The 16,826-nt window shown below is 37.2% G+C and overlaps 1 protein-coding gene across 1 annotated transcript in view; it reads left to right on the top strand.

Annotated features, from left to right (window-relative positions):
- The window catches only part of LOC309684163 (maltase-glucoamylase-like), a gene marked incomplete at both ends in the record, with an annotated part of 98,381 nt that overhangs the window by 57,724 nt on the left and 23,831 nt on the right, over window positions 1–16,826 (top strand). Inside the window, 8 exons of the mRNA XM_082500114.1 lie at window positions 481–635; window positions 1,204–1,288; window positions 3,197–3,253; window positions 6,728–6,852; window positions 8,829–8,917; window positions 11,391–11,440; window positions 12,828–12,998; window positions 15,122–15,271. Coding sequence (XP_082356240.1) covers window positions 481–635; window positions 1,204–1,288; window positions 3,197–3,253; window positions 6,728–6,852; window positions 8,829–8,917; window positions 11,391–11,440; window positions 12,828–12,998; window positions 15,122–15,271 — 882 coding nt within the window. The remainder of the gene's footprint in view (window positions 1–480; window positions 636–1,203; window positions 1,289–3,196; window positions 3,254–6,727; window positions 6,853–8,828; window positions 8,918–11,390; window positions 11,441–12,827; window positions 12,999–15,121; window positions 15,272–16,826) is intronic.

Here is a 16,826-nt window from a genome sequence, read left to right as displayed (position 1 = left end):
AATGAAACTTAATTCTGACAACAAAGTTGAATTCTGACAATGAAACTTAATTCTGATAACAAAGTTGAATTCTGACAACAAAGTTGAATTCTGACAACAAAGTTGAATTCTGACAATGAAGTTGAATTCCGATAACGAAATTTTGTGACGGGTCATTAAACGGCCGACGGGTTAGCGGTTGGCAGAAGCTTTGGGAAATCCCCCCTCCGAAAGGTTTGGCTTTGTAGGGGTTAATCGTGGGCCTCGCCGAGTGCGTTTGGCACCGTTTAATTTTCGGCAGTCACCATCTGACATCAAAGTTGGTCCCCGTTGGTGCTGTCTACAATGAGGCGAAGCGCCTGCTGCCATCTGACCTACCACCCCGGGGGGTGGGTTGCAGCCCCCCCCCCAAATGCTCTGTAATAACGAAAAGTGGCATCAGAATGTTTAATGATAATATATTCACGAAATGACACCGACAATAAGAAATTTCCTTTTCAGCCCCAGGATCCAGCGTTCTTTGGAGCTGATTCGGTTTTGGTGGAATCCTCAAAGCACTACTTGAACATCCGCTACACGTTGCTGCCCTACCTGTACACGCTCTTCTACAGAGCTCACACCCGAGGCGACACGGTGGCGCGGCCGGTTCTCCACGAGTAAGTTGACCTTCACAGCGCCCAAAGGCGATAAATTCGGGGAGGTCGAACGCTGCTGTGTGAAGGACGCGTGAAGGACGCTGCCCGTCACCCTCTCTACGGACGTCTACGTTCGCGGAACGCCATTTTGGGGGCCGCGGGGAGAGTCATTAAGACGGGCGCGTAATTTCTGCCTAAAATTCTGTGGTATTCTGTAAAAGTCTGTCAATTCTGCGGTACTGTGGGTGCCGACACGTCGTTGGCGGCCGAGCAGATTATTCTCCACCACCGGCACGTAGATTTTTAAAACATTGCTTTCCTCGCCCTTCATTTCCTCGAAACTCTCGAATGGAATGATATTACGACCAGACGCGCCCGGACACGCTTGGCGGCATACGCGTAATTAAGACATCTGAAATTAATTAAGCTACCAATTTCTTTTCTTAACCTCAGATCGTCTCCACCCCTTTCCGGTAGTGATTCTAGACCACCGAAACCTTGCAACGTTGAGATTGCTCGGTGACCACATTTCTTTACGCGCTTTTTCTTAGGAAGAGCCGTTAACGCCGCCGTTTTCTCGTTTCTTTAGGTTTTATTCTGATGAAGAAACGTGGAGTGTGGACAAGCAGTTCCTCTGGGGTCCCGGGCTCCTCATTACTCCTGTGCTTGAGCCAGTAGGTTGCACTTTCTTGACGCCTCGTCCTAAATTCACGGGGGGGGGGTGGGCACCTCGAGTCGCCAGCGCCACCTTTCGAAGTACGGTACGAGCCCCAAGCAGTCAAATTTCTCGACTCTCTGTTCTCCTCGTTCTTTTATTCCCTCGATTTGAAACCGCCTTTGGATTTTCCTCTCTTATTCGGTCTTGGGATGACGCTGTTATTCAGCTTAAAAGTCAGAATTCCCCTCTTTAGGGCGAATGTATTTCCCCTGGAATCACGCTCCCCCTCCGTTTTTTAAGTTGGGGAAGAGGAGAAAAAAAATCAAAAAAACCAAACCCAAATAAAAAAGGAAAATAGGGTCTTCCGTTTCTCCGGTGAAACTCATAAATTTGCTCCGGTTCTCCGGTGAACCTCGTAAATTTGCTCCGGTCAATCTCGTAAATTTGCTCCGGTCAACCTCATAAATTTTCTCTGGTGAACCTCGTAAATTTGCTCCGGTCAACCTCGTAAATTTGCTCTGGTCAACCTCGTAAATTTTCTCTGGTCAACCTCGTAAATTTGCTCCTGTCAACCTCGTAAATTTGCTCCGGTCAATCTCGTAAATTTTCTCCGGTCAACCTCATAAATTTTCTCCGGTCAACCTCATAAATTTTCTCTGGTCAACATCATAAATTTGCTCCGGTCAACCTCATAAATTTTCTCTGGTCAACATCATAAATTTTCTCTGGTCAACCTCGTAAATTTTCTCCGGTCAACCTCGTAAATTTGCTCCGGTCAACCTCGTAAATTTGCTCCGGTCAACCTCGTAAATTTGCTCCGGTCAACCTCGTAAATTTGCTCCGGTCAACCTCGTAAATTTTCTCCGGTCAACCTCGTAAATTTGCTCCGGTCAACCTCGTAAATTTGCTCCTGTCAACCTCGTAAATTTGCTCCGGTCAACCTCGTAAATTTTCTCCGGTCAACATCATAAATTTGCTCCGGCCCTATTTTAGCCTGAACTGTCTCAGCGAGAAGCGGAAAGACTATTCCCAAAAAGCCTCTCGTTCATTAGCTATAATATTTCTCCGGTGGAAACACGTGTCTTAATATAAACCTCGATATATCCTTCTTTCATGCGTATTAAATAGAATTTAATTTTCTCCGTAAATTCATTTTTTTTCCCCCTCCTAAATTTAATTTCCCCCCTAAACTCCATCATTTTCGCTTTAAATTTGCATTTTTTTTAGCATATTATTTTTAGCATATTATTTTTTAGCATATTATTTTAGCATTAGGCCAAAAATACCGCTCATTGTTTTTCCCGGCGCCAAAATCTCGTATTAACCCTCGTGAGTTCTTGTACCGCGTCTGCTGTTCAGAGGAGCAAATTAATTCAGAGGAGCAAATTAATTCAGAGGAGCGCTCATGAAACGTAGGAAATATCTGAAACGAACCCACGTGGGAAAAGGAAAATCGAGATTTACCGGCGCTTGCGAATATCCTCTGAGATGGAGCGTTTACAGCATTGTAATTTTGGGGTTATTTTGGGGTAAATTTGGGGGCGAGTTTCTGTCTTCACGGCTTTGCTGAAATGACACCTTTCGTTCCTTCTTCGGGCATCGTCGTAGAAAAACCCGTGAAAGAAAACCATGAAAGAAACCCCAAAAGAGGGAAATATCAACCGCGGGGAAATATCAACCGAGGGGAAATATCAACCGAGGGGAAATACCGTTGTCAATTTTATTACGATTTGGGGAAATTTTGGCTTATTTTCATGGTATTCCCTTCCCCCCACCACCACCCTCGCCCCATCCGGTTGAGGAGGGGGATGGAGAGAGCGGCTGGGTGGGCACCTGGTCACCTCCTCCCCCCCCGCGGTCAACCCACCTCATGGGGTTAACGTGGGTTCGAATGCGAAAATAATTTCCGTGTTTCCCATTCCAGGGGGTGGAGGTCATCCAAGCGTATATCCCTGACGCAATCTGGTACGATTACGATTCGGTGAGTAAGTGGGAATAATCCGGTGGGGGGTTCTGAACGTCCAAGCGAGAAGGTGGACAGAGCTGTGGGGCGAGTTCAGGATTTAGGAGGAAAAGGCTAAAGAAAACCTTAAGGAAAAGGGGTGTGTGTGTGTGTAAAAGCGAAATACGATATTATTAATAACGCACAAAGGTGTTGGCCATTAACTCTTCCTAATCTCATTTTTGGAAATGAATTTCCCGCTGCTGCGGTGGTGGTTTTAGTCGGTGGAAAAGGGATACGGTTCGTTTCGGATATCCCGGCAGGATTTGCTCTGGCTGGCTTCATTGGGAAATAAATAATGCGATTTCATAAGCGTTATTAAATCTTATGATGAAACGATAAGACGAAATCTTCAGATGAAATAATAAGATGAAATAATAAGACGAAATCTTCAGATGAAACGATAAGACGAAATCTTCAGATGAAATAATAAGATGAAATAATAAGACGAAATCTTCAGATGAAACGATAAGACGAAATCTTCAGATGAAATAATAAGATGAAATAATAAGACGAAATCTTCAGATGAAACGATAAGACGAAATCTTCAGATGAAATAATAAGATGAAATAATAAGACGAAATCTTCAGATGAAACGATAAGACGAAATCTTCAGATGAAATAATAAGATGAAATAATAAGACGAAATCTTCAGATGAAACGATAAGACGAAATCTTCAGATGAAATAATAAGATGAAATAATAAGACGAAATCTTCAGATGAAACGATAAGACGAAATCTTCAGATGAAATAATAAGATGAAATAATAAGACGAAATCTTCAGATGAAACGATAAGACGAAATCTTCAGATGAAATCACAGAATCATGGAATTTTCAGAGTTGGAAGGGACCTCTAGAGATCATCCAGCCCAACTCCCCTGCCAAAGCAGGATTGCCCGGAGCACATGGCTCAGGACCTCATCCTGGTGGGTCTTCAAAATCTCTGGAGAAGGGGACTCCACCCCCTCCCTGGGCAGCCTTTGCCGGTGCTCTGTCACCCGAAACGTAAAGAAGTTTTTCTGTGGATTTGAACGGAATTTCCTATGTTCCAACTTGTGCCCATCACCCCTCGTCCTGTCACTGGGAACCACTGGAAAGATCCTGGTTCCATCCTCCTCCAACCCAGTTTTAGATACTCATATGCCATAAGAAGGTCTCCTTCAGCCTTCTCCGGGAATCCCAACGCTCTCAGCCCTTCCTCATAATGGAGATGCTCCAACGCCTTCATCATCTTTGTTGCCCTTCGCTGGACCTTCTCCAGCAGTTCCCTGTCCCTCTTGAACTGGGGAGCCCAGAACTGGACACAGCACTCCAGTTGTGGCCTCACCAGTGCAGAGTAGAGGGGGAGAATGACCTCCCTCCACCTACTGGCCACACTCTTCCCTATGCAGCCCAGGATTCCATTGGCCTTTTTGGCAACAAGGGCACATTGCTGGGCCATGGATAATTTACTGTCTACCACAACCCCCAGATCCTTCTCCTCTGAGCTACTTCCCAGCAGGTCCACCCCTAACCTGTACTGGTGCCTAGCATTCTTCCTCCCCAGGTGCAGGACCTTGCCCTTGCTCTCGTAGAACCTCATTAGGTTCTTCTCTGCCCAGCTCTCCAGCCTGTCCAGGTCGCGCTGGATGGCAGCACAGCCCTCTGGGGTGTCAGCCACCCCACCCAGTTTGGTATCATCAGCAAACTTGCTGAGGATACACTCTGTCCCCTCATCCAGGTCATTGATGAATATATTAAACAAAATTGCACCGAGTATTGACCCCTGGGGGACACCACTGGTTACAGGTCCCCAACGAGACTCTGTGCCGCTGATCACAACCCTCTGAGTTCTGTCCTGACGAAATAAGGCAAAATCTTCAGATGAAATAATAAGACGAAATCTTCAGATGAAATAATAAGACGAAATCTTCAGATGAAACAATAAGACGAAATCTTGAGATGAAATAATAAGACGAAATCTTCAGATAAAACAATAACACAAAATCTTGAGATGAAACAATAAGATGAAATCTTAAGATGAAACAATAAGACGAAATCTTAAGATGAAATAAGATGAAATTTTAAGACGATGAAATAATAAGATGAAATCTTGAGATGAAATAATAAGACGAAATCTTCAGATGAAATAATAAGACGAAATCTTAAGACGAAATAATAAGACGAAATCTTCAGATGAAATAATAAGACGAAATCTTAAGACGAAATAATAAGATGAAATCTTGAGATGAAATAATAAGATGAAATCTTAAGACGAAATAATAAGACGAAATCTTCAGATGAAATAATAAGATGAAATCTTGAGATGAAATAATAAGACGAAATCTTCAGACGAAATAATAAGACGAAATCTTCAGACGAAATAATAAGATGAAATCTTGAGATGAAATAATAAGACGAAATCTTCAGACGAAATAATAAGACGAAATCTTCAGATGAAATAATAAGACGAAATCTTAAGACGAAACAATAAGACGAAATCTTCAGACGAAATAATAAGACGAAATCTTCAGACGAAATAATAAGATGAAATCTTGAGATGAAATAATAAGACGAAATCTTCAGACGAAATAATAAGACGAAATCTTCAGATGAAATAATAAGACGAAATCTTAAGACGAAACAATAAGACGAAATCTTAAGACAAATAATAAGACGAAATCTTGAGATGAAATAATAAGACGAAATCTTCAGACGAAATAATAAGACGAAATCTTCAGATGAAATAATAAGACGAAATCTTAAGACGAAACAATAAGACGAAATCTTAAGACAAATAATAAGACGAAATCTTGAGATGAAATAATAAGACGAAATCTTAAGACGAAACAATAAGACGAAATCCTAAGATGAAACAATAAGACGAAATCTTAAGACGAAACAATAAGACGAAATCTTGAGATGAAACAATAAGACGAAATCTTGAGACGAAACAATAAGACGAAATCTTAAGGTGAAACAATAAGACGAAATCTTAAGGTGAAACAATAAGACGAAATCTTAAGGTGAAACAATAAGACGAAATCTTAAGGTGAAACAATAAGACGAAATCTTAAGGTGAAACAATAAGACGAAATCTTAAGATGATGAAATAATAAGACGAAATCTTCAGATGAAACAATAAGATGAAATCTTAAGAAGATGAAACAATAAGACGAAATCTTAAGGTGAAACAATAAGACGAAATCTTAAGGTGAAACAATAAGACGAAATCTTAAGATTAAATAATAAGATGAAATTTTAAGACGATGAAATAATAAGACGAAATCTTAAGGTGAAACAATAAGACGAAATCTGCTCTACGGAGGTTTGACTTTGCCGACCACGGGCAGCGGAACTGAAACCTCTGACTAAGAGGAAGACCGGAGCAGAATGAATCCCAAACCTCAGGATTTAAGGCAGCGGCAAATAACGTAATCCCCTTCCTCTTCTTTCTTTCCCTCTTAATCAGGGCGCAAATCTCTGGCTGAGAAAGCAGTGGGTAGAGCTGAACCTTCCCGCAGCCAAAATGGGGCTTCACTTGAGAGGAGGTTACATCTTCCCTTTCCAGCGGCCGGCCACCACCACGGTGGCGAGGTAAATCTCCGCGCGGCACGCCTACGGAACGCGGTTCCAAAACTGAAGTCGAGGGCAGCTGCTTGTTGGGGAAGGAAGGGGGGGGGGGTGAAAAAAAAAAAAAAAAGTCGAATTATTAATCGTTCTTATCAGCACTACTATTATCAGGCGAATAGTTTGTTTTTTTTTTTTGGAATTACGGATTTTCGTTATTAGCGGTGAGGTCCGTAGGAGGTTATCACGTTACAGCAATACCCGATCTGCAGCAGTAGGGGCGTTGTCGGGTAACGTTTCATGTGTGACGGTGGCGCCTCAGGAATTTGGGATGTCAGCACCACGGCCAGCGACGAAAGAGGGCTTTGGGGTTGGTTGGGGTTTTGGGTTGATTGGGGTTTTTGGGTGGTTTGGGGGGTTTTGGGGTTGGTTGGGGGTTTTGGGTTTGTTTGGGGTTTTTGGGTTGTTTGGGGTTTTTTGGTTTGATTGGGGTTTTTGGTTTGATTGGGGTTTTTGGTTTGTTTGGGGTTTTGGGGTTGTTTGGGGTTTTGGGGTTGTTTGGGGTTTTGGGGTTGTTTGGGTTTTTTTTGGTTTGTTTGGGGTTTTTTTGGTTTCTTTTGTTTTGTTTTCTTTGTTTGTTTGTTTGTTTGTTTTTGTTTTGGTTTTTTTGTGTTGTTGTTGTGGTTTTTTGTTGGCTTTTTGTTGGCTTTTTGTTGTTTTTTTTTTTTTTTTTTTTGTTGGTCTTGTCTTGGTCTTGTCTTGGTCTTGTGTTGGTCTTGTGTTGGTCTTGTGTTGGTCTTGTGTTGGTCTTGTGTTGGTCTTTTGTTCTTGGTTTGGTTTGGTTTTTCTGGTTTTGTTTGGGTTTTTGTTGTTGTTGTTGTTGTTTTTTGTTGTGTTTTGTTGTGTTGTGTTGTGTTTTGTTTTGTTTTGGTTTAGTTTTTTCTGGTTTTGTTTGTTTTTTTTCGTTTTTTTTTTGTTTTGTTGTTGTGTTTTGTTGTGTTTTGTTGTGGTTTTTTTTTGTTTTTTTTCTGGTTTTGTTTGGTTTTTTCCGTTTTTTTTTGTTTTGTTGTTGTGTTTTGTTGTGGTTTTTTTTTTGTTTTTTTTCTGGTTTTGTTTGTTTTTTGTTTGTTTGTTTTGTTGTTGTTGTTGTTTTTTGTTTTGTTTTGGTTTGGTTTGTTTCGTTGTGTTTTGTTTTGTTTTGGTTGGTTGGTTTTGTTTTTTTTTGTTTTGTTTTTGTTTTGTTTTGTTTTGGTTTGGTTTCTTTTGATTTGTTTTGGTTTGGTTTGTTTTGGGTTTTTTTGTTTTTTTTTTTGTTGTTTTTTGTTTTGGTTTGTTTTCTTTCATTTTGGTTTGTTTTGGTTTGTTTTGGTTTGTTTTGGTTTGGTTTTGTTTGTTTTGGTTTGGTTTTGTTTGTTTTGGTTTGGTTTTGTTTGTTTTGGTTTGGTTTTGTTTGTTTTGGTTTGGTTTTGTTTGTTTTGGTTTGGTTTTGTTTGTTTTGGTTTGGTTTTGTTTGTTTTGGTTTGGTTTTGTTTGTTTTTTTTGTTTGTGGTTTTTTTTGTTGTTTTGGTTTGGTTTGGTTTTGTTTTTTGGTTTTGTTTGTTTGGTTTTTTTTTTGTTTTTTTCTGTTTTGGTTTGGTTTTTTTTTCTTGTTGTTTTTTGGTTTGGTTTGGTTTGGTTTCTTTTGTTTTGTTTTGTTTTGTTTCGGTTTGGTTTCAGTTTGGTTTCGGTTTGGTTTTGGTTTGGTTTGGTTTTTCCTTTTTTTTTTTTTTTTTTTTTTTTAAATTTATTTTAATCTCACCGTGGATTTCAGCCCGTCGCACGAAAGGCCTTGAACGTCAAAACCTTGGACAGCCAAGGATTGACGCAAGACAACTCTCAACGCTTTGAAACCCCGTTGGATGCCATACCCTTAACGTGAACATTAAAGACTGCCGAAATATTCATTATACATCTAAAATCACGGGGTTGAGTTTTTTTTTTTTTTTTTTTTTTTTTTCCTACAGCCGTAAGAATCCGATGGGACTCATCATTGCGCTGGATGACAACAACGAGGCAGTCGGGGAACTATTCTGGGATGACGGAGAATCGACAGGTGAGCCTGCGTGGGTTGTCGTAGCGAATTACCCACAGCGACCGAAATATTAAAATTTGAAAATTAATTTAAAAATAATAAAAAAAAAAACCCAATTTTTTTTTTTTTGGGGGGGGGGGGGGAAATGAAATGTTTTAAATTTTAAAAAAAGATAAACATTTGAAATGCGTAAGAGGCTATTACTACTTTCCCCACCGTCGAGTGGAACAACAACAAAAAAAAAGGCGGTCGTCCGAATTTTTTTGAATTTTCTTTTTCTTGTTCGGATTTGGCGAAGCGTAAAGCCGCCGCCAAGCGGGAAACCACACTGGCACAACTGACGTTCTTTCTGTTGTGCGCCCCAAAGTGTTTCCACGGGTACAAGAACGCACACAACCCGTAGTTCACGAGAAGGTTCGGTTCAAAGTTCACGAGAAGGTTCGGTTCAAAGTTCACGAGAAGGTTCAGTTCAAAGTTCACGAGAAGTTTCGGTTCAAAGTTCACGAGAAGGTTCAGTTCAAAGTTCACGAGAAGGTTCAGTTCAAAGTTCACGAGAAGGTTCAGTTCAAAGTTCACGAGAAGGTTCGGTTCAAAGTTCACGAGAAGGTTCGGTTCAAAGTTCACGAGAAGGTTCGGTTCAAAGTTCACGAGAAGGTTCAGTTCAAAGTTCACGAGAAGGTTCGGTTCAAAGTTCACGAGAAGGTTCGGTTCAAGACGAAAAAACTCGTGCGGTTACTGAACGCTTCAGAATTAATTGAATTCTCTGGGAAATCGGCAGAAATGCCGTTAACTCAAAAGTCGGGGTACCGAACCCCAAATTTAAGGCGTTTGGTTACCACAGTGCCTCCGCAAATCCGACGAGATAACACCCCGTTGTCTTTCCCCCCCTTTCGCTTTTCGTTAATGGCTGTTGGAAAACTTATTATTTTTTGGGGGGGGGATATAATAATCAGGCGAAAGCCCCACAACTTCGTGCCGTGAACGGGGATCGGGACTACTCAACTCCCAAGTTTTTTTTTTTTTTTTTCTATCAAACATTTTCCCTCCTTTTAATTTTTTTATTATTTTTTAAAGGAAAAAAAAAACAAACCCAAAAACGTGAATTTTAGGCCAAATTTGTTTTCTTTATGGTGAAAAACGAATGCCTTCGGAATACAGCTGCGCCTGAGAAAAGCAGAGGTAATTCCCGAGCGAGGGGAAAAATTCCCGAGCGAGGGAAAGCAACAAAACACTCCGATTTTTTTTTTTTTTTTTTTTTTTAATTTGCATTTTGAGGTGAAGGTATTTTTGGGGAATGAAGGACCTCGAGTTTTCTAAAATCTTTTTAAGGCTTCGGGGAGGCACCCGAATAACTCCTTCAATCCTCCGGCTGCTTTTTGAAGCCTTCGTCCAACGTTCAACGCGTCTTTTCTCGAAAAGGCGGGAAAGAGGTTTAAACGGTTATTCCGAAAGTTTTTTTTTTTTTTTTAAATTTTTTTTGTGTTTTTTGTGTTTTTTTGTTTTTTTTTTGAAGACGTTGTATAAACCACTCCAACTTGTACTGAAAGCGGAAGATTTTTGCGTTATTATTACTATATTATTAGTAGTATATCGCTACTATATTATCACTCTATTGCCACTATATTATTATGGGATGGCGGCGGTTGTTACTTTCAGCGGATGGAATTTCTCTCTATATTCGCAAACAGCTGTAATACGAAGAGCGAAGGGCTTTGTTTTTTGGGATGTTCCTCTTAATGCTACTGAATTTCAGGCGGACCTGAAATTCTCTAATCCGTATCTTTTTGTCTCCCGTTCACGAGAACCCTTTTTTTTTTTAAAAAAAAAAAAAAAAATAAAGGGGGGGAAATATTTAAGCTTTGTTTAGCTCTACGGCCGTAAAACGTAGGTTAAAGAGGAGAAGTTTCTTAGAGAGCAGCAGAAGTCAAAATATTAAAATACAGCAAAAATCTGGACTAAACCGGCCCGTATTTGGCCTGAATATCGATTTTTTTTTTTTTTTTATTATTATTCTTATTATATTATAAATCAAAAGAAATTCGCGTAACGAAATGGGCGGGTCAGGCCGCTTTCCGCCACCCCCCAGCCGCAAACAACGTCACGACTCGCTAGGCGACTTGTGAACTTGCCAAAGACTACGCCGCCAAAAATGGGGATTTTTAAGGAAAACGGAGAAATATCGGTCGATTCGGCAAACGATTGGAAGTTTTTTCTTCAAAAAATTATTGGGATTTCGTAAATTGTTGCAGTTTGTCCCGCGGCCGTCCGGGGGAGGGGGTAACTTTCAAAGGTAAGCGTAATGATGATGATGATGATAATAATAATAATAATAATAATAATAATAATAATAATAATAATAATAATAATGATGATGATGATGATAATAATAATAATTAGCGCTTTTTTTTTTTTTTTTTTTTTGGTCTTTTCGCTTTCCTTTTCTAATGCTGTCTCACTCCGCCCCGCGACTGAAATGTCTTTCTCCGCATTTTAGGTACTGTTGAGAAGAAAACCTACATTTTCTATAATTTCAAAGTTTCCAATGTAAGTATCCCGGTTTTTAAAGGATCTAATTTTAATTCCAATTTTTAGTCGGTAACACTTCCTATGGATATTCCTCCCCCCACTCATCCCCCCACTATTTTCCTAAAACGATTACTGAAATATGAATTATTTGGTCAAGTTTAAGAGGTGCCATTTCAAAGTCTTGTCACTCGGCCAAGATGGAAATAGGACATTTGTCTTCTCTTCCCCTAATTATTTTTAATAGCTTTTAATTTCCCTCCCCGGCCTTTGGCACAGCTCGAGAGGTCGGACTCACCCGCTGTTAGTAAACGTAACGGAACAGAGCGCGGCTTTTCCGGCTCGAGAAAAGCGCCCGTGTTACCCGCCGAAGGCAGAAACGTATACAACGCGCAGAAAAACGCATATGTTACGCAATGTGCATTATGCGTTATCCAATATAGAATATGGAGTATACAATAGACAATATGCAATATACAACATACAATATATAATATACAACGTATAATATACAATGTATAATATACAATGTATAATATATAATAAATATATAATATATTTTATTATAAAGATATAATATATAATAATAATTATATATTACTATATAATATTATGCATCATTATATAATATGTATTATGTATTTATAATATATACTTATTTAATATAATTAAGTTAAATATAATTTTAATTATATATTTATAACTAGATACAATATATAATATATAATATATTTTGTACAATATTGTATATATACTATTGCATATTGTATATTATACATATAGAATGTGTATAATATTATATATGTATAATATTATATATGTATAATATACAATACACAATAGACAATATATAATATACATTATACATTATAAAATACATAACATATAACACATAACGTATAACATATATTATACATAATATACAATATACAATACATAACATATAACACATAACGTATAACGTATAACATATAACATATAACATATAATATAATACATAATACATAATACATAATACATAATACATAATACATAATATAAAATATACATTATACAATATACAATACATAACATATAACACACAACATATAACATATAATATATTATATATAATATACAATATACAATACATAACATATAACATATATATAATATAATACATTACATAATACATAATGCATAATACATAATACTATATAGTACACTACATAATATATAATATATAATAATATATAACATAGAATATATAACATAGAATATATAACATAGAATATATAACATAGAATACATAATATAGAATATAATATTATATGACATATGCATAAAATAGAAAAAAAAAAAAGTTGCTTGCCACTCGAAATCAGGAGACATTTTGGCCGCTCAATGCAACTCTGTCGTCGTTCCTCAGAACGTTCTGCAAATGAACGTCACGAACAACAACTACACCGACCCGAACAACCTGATGTTTGAAGAAGTCAAAATCTTGGGATTGCCCCAGGAACCGGCGTCCGTCACTGTGTTGCACAACAACGCTGTGCAAAATTCTTCTCTTAACATCACCTATAATCCTGCGGATAAGGTAAATAAAAATCCAAAACCTTTGCCCACGAAACCGAGCTGTGTGGCGAGGTAGACGCGCCGGAGGGGAGGGATGCCACCCAGAGGGACCTGGACAGGCTGGAGAGGTGGGCCCGTGCCAACCTCATGAAGTTCAACCAGGCCAAGTGCGAGGTCTTCCGTCTGGGGGGGGGACAATCCCAAGCACAACTCCAGGCTGGGCGGGAGAGCAGCCCTGAGGAGAAGGACCTGGGGGTGTTGATCGATGGATGAGAAGCTCTACCTGAGCCGGCAATGTTGGCCAGAAGGTCAACCATATCCAGAAGAAACGTGGCCGACAGGTCAAAGGGAGTGATTCTGCCCCTCTGCTCCGCTCTCGTGAGACCTCCACCTGGAGTACTGCCTCCAGCTCTGGAGTCTCCAACGTAGGAAAGACATGGACCTGCTGGAGCGGGGCCAGAGGAGAACCACGAGGATGACCAGAGGCCTGGAGCACTTCTCCTATGAGGAGAGGCTGAGAGAGTTTGGGGGGGGGGGGGGTTCAGCCCGGAGAAGAGAAGGCTCCGGGGAGACCTCAGAGCCCCTTCCAGTGCCTAAAGGGGCTCCAGGAGAACTGGAAAGGGACTTTTTACAAGGGCGTGGGGTGAGAGGATGTGGGGGAACGGCTTCAAACCGGAAGAGGGGAGATGGAGATGAGATGTTAGGAAGGAATTTTTGACTGCGAGGGCGGTCAGCCCCCGGCGCAGGTTGCCCCGAGAAGCTGTGGCTGCCCCATCCCTGGAGGGGTTCAAGGTTGGGTTGGACGGAGCTTGGAGCAACCTGGGCTGTGGGGGAGGTGGCCCTGCCCGGGGCAGGGGGGTGGAACTGGATGGTCTTCAAGGTCCATTCTGACCTAAACCGTTGTGTGAGGCTGTGAAAAGGGGAAGGTGCCACCTGTGTTTTAGCTATGGTCAAGGAGAGGGTTCCGTAGGATGGTAAATGCCACAGTATGTGCGATGTATTTTACTAAAAACGACCGTTGTGTTATATCCCATCAGAGTAACATTGTCATCATTATTATTAGAATATGTTAAAAATTGTGTGGGTCTCCCGCTTTGCCCTCAGACGTTGCCTGTGGCGCGTTTTAATTTGGCACTGATTTATGCGGTTACCTCCAATTTATGAAGGGAGGAACAGCTTTCGGCTTTCGCAGCTGATATTGTAGGAGGGGAAAGAACGTTTGTCGTATTATTATTATTATTATTATTATTATTATTATTATTATTATTATTATATTATTAATATTATTATATTATCATTAATAATATTATTAGTAATATTATTATTGGAATATTATTAATATTTATTATTATTTATAATATTATTATATTATTAATATTATTATATTATTGTTAATAATATTATTAGTAATATTATTAGAATATTACTATTAATATTTTATTATTAATTTATTATTAAATTATTAATATTATTATATTATTAATATTATTAATATTATTATATTACTATTAATAATATTATTATAATAATATTATTAATACATTATTAATAATATATCATTATTATAATATTATTATTAATATATTATTAATATTATTATAATATTATTATTAATACATTATTATTAATATTATATCAGTATTAATATTATTATATTACTATTAATAATATTATTAATATTATTATAATATTATTAATACATTATTATTATATCAGTATTAATATTATTATATTACTATTAATAACATTAATATTATTATATTACTATTAATAATAGTATTAATACTATTATAATATTATTATTAATACATTATTATTATTATTATTATTATTATTTTTATTATTATTATTATTATTATTATTATTATTATTATTTTATTTATTTATTTATTTATTTATTTATTTATTTTTAACCACTTACATTTGAATTTAAAAACAAGGAAAGAGCTGCGCGCTTACCTCCTCCCCACCCCCCGCGGGATTTGCGGCATCAGATCTCCTGCGCCGGAATTACGGAGGCGCGAATTTGTTAAAAAAAAAAAAAAAAAAAGGGGGGGGTGGGGGGGGGGTTTGGCCCGAGTTGCCAAGTTTTGAATTCTCCGAAAAGCTGAAATTTAATAACGGTTTGTCGCGTGCTATTTGTAGGTTGCTCTCGTGCAAGGGCTCCAGCTGGAACTGGGACAATCGTACTCGTTGAGGTGGACTCTACCAATCAGCACCAACGAAAAATACGATTGTCATCCCGGTCCGAACGCGTCCAAGGAAAAATGCGAACAGCTGGGCTGTGTCTGGGCCGTAAGCAAAAAAAAAACCAAAAAAAAACAAAAACCAAAATTTCCAACCCAAATTGGGAAAAAGCGTGTTAAGAATGCCGACTCTATTTTTTTTGTATTGTTTTTTTTTTTTTTTTTTTCCCAACAAAAAGAAACGGTCTCATTTGCCCTTCCGTCCGGAGACCTAAAAGTAGAAGCAGTTTGTTGAAACGAGAATCGTTTTCAACAACTTCCGGTCTTCCGAAGGATGTGAGAAATAGGGGGAAAGAGCTGGTATTTTTTTTTTTTTTTTAAAAAGGTGGTAACGAATAATATTAGGATTATAAAAAAATCAAATATTGGTGAGGAACGATTAAAAAAAAAAAAAAAAAAACCAAAAACCACCAAATATCCGTTAGGAATAAAGATGAGGTGTAGGTTCATTTTTACAAACAGAGAGGCAAAAAATCGGTGTTATTCCGAGGTGGGACGATGACGCGGTAACCAACATCAACGCGTCCCACTTCAGAAGAATTGATACGCAATTAGCGAAGAAACGGCAAGTTACTCCCTTTGCCAGCGGGAGATATCCGACAGGGAAACCGCAATTCCCAACGGGAAAGAGAATTTGTAGAAGCGAAGAAACGTCAAAGCTGATGGAGAGCTCTCGCCAGATATCGCTCAGGAATTTTAGGCACATCCTCCTGAAGGTGTCCCAAATAGGCTGAGATCATTGAGACGTCAAGGTCTATTTTTATTTTATTTTATTTTATTTTATTTTATATTTTATTTTATTATTTTATTTTATTTTATTTTATTTTATTTTATTTTATTTTATTTTTTATTTTATTTTATTTTATTTTATTTTTTTATTTTATATTTTATTTTATTTTTTTATTTTATTTTATTTTATTTTATTTTATTTTATTTTATTTTTATTTTATTTTATTTTTTATTTTATTTTATTTTTTATTTTATTTTATTTTATATTTTATTTTATTTTATTTTATTTATTTTATTTTATTTTATTTTATTTCATTTTATTTTTAAATTTTATTTTATATTTTATTTTATTTTTTTATTTTATTTTATTTTATTTTATTTTATTTTATTTTATTTTATTTTTTATTTTATTTTATTTTATTTTATTTTTTTATTTTATATTTTATTTTATTTTATTATTTTATTTTATTTTATTTTATATTTTATTTTATTTTATTTTATATTTTATTTTATTTTATTTTATTTATTTTATTTTATTTTATTTTATTTTATTTTATATTTTATTTTATTTTATTATTTTATTTTATTTATTTTATTTATTTTATTTTATTTTATTTTATTTATTTTATTTTATTTTATTTATTTTATTTTATTTTATTTTATTTTATTTTATTTTATTTTACTTTATTTTATTTTTTTTTTTGGTAGGGTCGAGGCGAATGCCACAGATGGAGGGTACGTTAAATCATCGTCACTTTGTCACGAGACAGACAGGACCGAACAACCTCGAAATAAGCAGTTATGTTTAAAATAGCCTCGAGCTTGGTGGGTTCAGCACTGCTTCTTTATTGTTTAATAACAGCATGAAGTTGTGG

Source organism: Vanellus vanellus (assembly GCF_965231255.1).
Source record: "Vanellus vanellus genome assembly, contig: HAP1_SCAFFOLD_248, whole genome shotgun sequence".
Taxonomy (NCBI): domain Eukaryota; kingdom Metazoa; phylum Chordata; class Aves; order Charadriiformes; family Charadriidae; genus Vanellus; species Vanellus vanellus.
This window is presented reverse-complemented; position numbering and strand designations above follow the sequence as displayed.